The 4,084-nt window shown below is 48.1% G+C and overlaps 1 protein-coding gene across 2 annotated transcripts in view; it reads right to left on the reverse strand.

The window, feature by feature from the left end:
• The window catches only part of Rmc1 (regulator of MON1-CCZ1), a 22,157-nt gene that overhangs the window by 11,485 nt on the left and 6,588 nt on the right, over nt 1-4,084 (reverse strand). The window contains exons 5-7 of one of the 2 annotated variants that reach the window (XM_004635776.3): nt 2,831-2,834; nt 1,413-1,625; nt 1,142-1,245 (exon numbers count right to left, since the gene is read on the reverse strand). In XM_004635776.3, the coding sequence (XP_004635833.1) occupies nt 1,142-1,245; nt 1,413-1,625; nt 2,831-2,834 (321 nt within the window). The remainder of the gene's footprint in view (nt 1-1,141; nt 1,246-1,412; nt 1,626-2,830; nt 2,835-4,084) is intronic. The other variant, XM_004635778.2, reaches the window with a different exon arrangement.

The raw sequence follows: 4,084 nt of genomic DNA on the forward strand, positions 1-4,084 counted from the left end.
TACACACAGAGCCCAAAATATGAAATATAAGTTTATATTTATTGGTAATGAGCTACATTTTCCTATCTTTCTACATTTTCTAAGTTTTATATAGTGAGTACACATTCCTTAAGAGCAGGAAAATATAATCACTCTCCCTGTTACGTGTCATAATAGACGCTGCCGTGGCCAACTTCTGAGTGTGCATTTCCACCCCAATGAACAACACTGCCTTACGGCAGCCGGGCGTGGGGGCGCACACCCGCAGTTCCAGCTCTTGGAGGCTGCGGAGGAAGAGCGCATGAATTCACGGCCAGCCTAAACTGCTTAGGGAGGCACTGTCTCAAGAAAACAAAACATCCAGAATTAAAATATGTAAATATTTTACTGGCCCTGTCCTGGGCATGCCAGGGGTGGTAGCACATGCCTGTAATCCCAGCCATCAGGAGGCTGAGGCAGGAAGATCGCTGTGTCGCAAAACATAAATAAATAAAATTATGTATTTATACATCTATATTTTCCTATATAATTAAGTTGTTTGATCCAAAACTTAATCTACTTCCTCATTTATAATTACGACAGACTATATTTTAAAGACCTTGTTAAGCTTCAATTCACAAAATGAAAAGCAATTCTAACATGAAAACACCTAAGAAATAAATTGGTTCAAGATACTTCTCACCAAATCAGACCAGAGAGCTAAACAACTTCTTGAACACTCCCAAACAAGTAAAATTTGGGAGAGAATGCCAAGCTGCTCTCAGCAAGGCGTCAGGCCCCTTTTCTCCCTGGCACTGGGCTACATTCCCAGCCCTCTGCACTTTCTATCTGGAGCCAGGATCCTGCTAAGTTGTGCACGCTGGGCTAAGCTTGCGATCCTCCTGCCTCAGCCTTCCAGAGCCACCGCACTGCCGGCAGGCACCACCTCACCCAGGAGCTCACCCCGTCTCATGTGAGGGTTCATGATGTAGGGCCCATGTCACTGCCCCCATCCAGGTACAGAAGAATAGCCCCAACAGGCCCCAGGGTGCCTAACCCACAGAGTAGTAGCTAACTGGGGGGGGGGGGGGGGACTCCCCCAGGGCCAGCATTGTCCCTGGACCGAACACCCCGCGCTCACTGACCACACAGTCACCGCAGGGGGGCGCTGCAGACCACGTACATGGTCGCCATTGCGATGTCGCGCTCAGAAAGACCAAGTTTGGTGGACTTGGGCGCAGTTGGTAACTCGATCTCGAACTTGGGCAGCTTCGACATAGTGCCGGCCTGCGGAGGGGAGGCGGTAGGAAGCGCTGGCCACCCCCACGGGAAGCTGGTGAGGTCTCCCGAAGGGCGCTCCCAGGGTGGTGGGCACTGCCGTGCGCCTCGTGGTGGTCAGCATGGGAAGGGCGAGGGGAGCAGGAAGGGGATTTGATGGGGGTGCTTAATCTCACCCTAAAATAAAAAGGCTGTAGAACATTCTCAAGGACCGTGGTGGACAGCAGAATCACCGCGCTCTCGGGACAGTACATGTACCAGTTCACATTGATATTGTGGCTTTTCAGGAGTTTCAGGCTCCGTTTCTCAGGTAAGACCTGAAGCAAAGTCCAAACAGCAGAGTCTTCGTTTAAAATAAGAGCAGTACGAGAAAGGATTAATACAGAAAACTAAAAAGATGAAAAGCATAAAACTCTACGGGGGAAGCAGGGCACTTGCGTGGATTTGCTGCAGCAGTGGCTTGTGGAGTCTAGAGCTCCGGGCTTCCCTATCCTAACTCACTTACCTTCACCAGACCCTGGGAGAGGGTCAGAGGCTATGCAGCAGTGACCAGGGTGAACACAGAACCGCGAGGTTCTCATCCTCCAGGAAAGGGGCAGGACACAGCAGCAGCCTAGGACCCCTCCTGCCCACAATACCACCGCCCCCTCCAGCAGGCACCCCTGGGCCTGGGGTGGGGACGCCCTTCCTCTACCACAAGGGCTCCTGAGGCTCTGCGGAGACGTGCAGTCGTGTGTGCACACCCAAGGTGCCCTTCCACTACCCTCCAGGTTCTGGTGCTTCAGAACCCTGTGGGGGCCCCTGGCAGCAGGATGACCTATGGTTCAAGACCAGCCTGGACCACACAGCAAGATGCTGACTCCAACAAATTTTAAAACCTCTCCTTTCCACACCAGCTTACAAACAAAGCTCTTTCCAGGAGATGGATTAAAGCTGGCTTAAAGTTGCCTTCTGCCAGCCACCACCAATTCTGATGCCAGCCCTAGAGCAAAGCACTGTGGCACTGAGCACATGCTTATGCACCTCTGTTTTCCACACCCAGAAATTTAAATTATTCTGCTTTCAATAAGACCAATAAGGGCTGGGGAGATGTTCAATAGAATAAGTGCTTCCCTGGCAAGCGCAAGGGTCTGAGTTCAAGGGCCTGGTTCCGCCAAGAAAAAAAAAAAAGTGAATAAGATTAAACCTGAAAGACCCTAACACTACCTAGGAGAGAGCTTGCTAGCTAGCAGCCACCTGGGCTGGGGCTGCTCAGCATCACCAATCACCTGCAATGCAAACCAAAGGGCGGTCACTGCCACTAAATAAATAAACAACCAGCAATTGCAAGGCTGCAGAGAGACTACAGTTCCTGTATGCTGCTGGTGGGGTGATAAATCGTCTGACTTCACGGTGAGCAACACAGCAGTTCCCCCAAAATTAAAAATTAAAACAACTTCAGTGTGATCCAGCAATCTGGCCTCCGAGGACCCGGAGGAGAAGCTGGGTCCACACCTGAGCTCCCGGCAGTGGCGGCAACGGTGCTCACACTGTGCAGAGGGAAGCACAGGAGGTGACAGCAGTAGGTCCCAGGAAGACAAGAAACGCCTGCGACCCAGCTCAGTCTCAGTACTGCAGCTTACAGAAGTACAAAGTAAGAGGCTGGCTGTGCGCAACACCACTGCTATTCAGTGTAGCTCTGGAGACACCAGCCAGAGCAACTAAGACAAGAGAAGAAAAGAAAAGGAAGAACTTAAAGTATCATTATTTGCAGATGACATGATGGTACTCTATACAGAAGACTCCAAAAACTCCACCAAGAGTTCTACATTTAATAACCAAATGCAGCAGCACAGCTGGATACAAAGTTAACATTCAAAAATCAAGGTCTTGCAACACCCTGAATTCAATTCCTGGTACAAAAAAGAAAAATCAATAGCCTTCCTGTACACAAACAAACTCACTGACAGAGAAATTAGGGAAACCACACCCTTCACAATAGCATCAAAAAAAAAAAAAAAAAGAAAGAAATACCTGGAAATCAATCTAATGAAGGAAATAAAAGACCTCTACACTGAAAACCACAGTACTCTGAAAAATGAGATCAAAGAAGATTCAGTGAATGGAAAGACATCCTTGTTCTTGGGTAGGAAGAACCAACATAGGGAAAATGGCCACACTTCCAAAATGGTTACAGAGTAAATACAATCCCAAACAAAATACCAATAGAAAAAGGACCAAAATGGATGACAGATATGGGGAAGGAGGAAGAAACTATTTGAATGGAAAGGGGACAAGGGACAGGGGAGAGGGAGAAGGGGAAAAGGAGAAACAAAAAAGAATAGAAGGGGAGAATGGAATCAAAGATTTTTAAATAAGGGAGGAAAGGGCTGGGGATATAGCTCAGTGGCACAGTGCCTGCCTGGCAAGACTGAGATCCTGAGTTCGAGTCTCAGCATCCAAGGAAAAAAAAAGTATTAAGGGGACACCCGTTGTGGTGATGCACACCTGTAGTCTCAGCTGTCTGAGGCAGAAGATCATTGTGAGTTTGAGACCAGCCTGGGCTACAAAGTAAGCTCAAGGTCAGCCTGAACTATATAGTGAGACCCTGTCTCAAAAAGACAAAAAATAAATAAGGAGAGGAAGAGGGGTTTAAAGGAGGGGAGGGGATCAAGAAAAAAAGAAGCAAGACATACACAAGTACAAAGTCAATACAAAGAATGTGATTAATATGCACACCTAGAGTCTACAATAAAATTTAATTTTTTAAACAGGAAACATGGGGCTGGGGAGATGGCTCAGTGGAATAAGCGCTTCCCTGGCAAATGCAAGGGCCTGAGTTCAATCCCCGGTCCCGCAAAAAAAAAGA

Source organism: Octodon degus, unplaced genomic scaffold (genome assembly GCF_000260255.1).
Source record: "Octodon degus isolate 3935 unplaced genomic scaffold, OctDeg1.0 scaffold00075, whole genome shotgun sequence".
In the NCBI taxonomy this organism is placed as follows: domain Eukaryota; kingdom Metazoa; phylum Chordata; class Mammalia; order Rodentia; family Octodontidae; genus Octodon; species Octodon degus.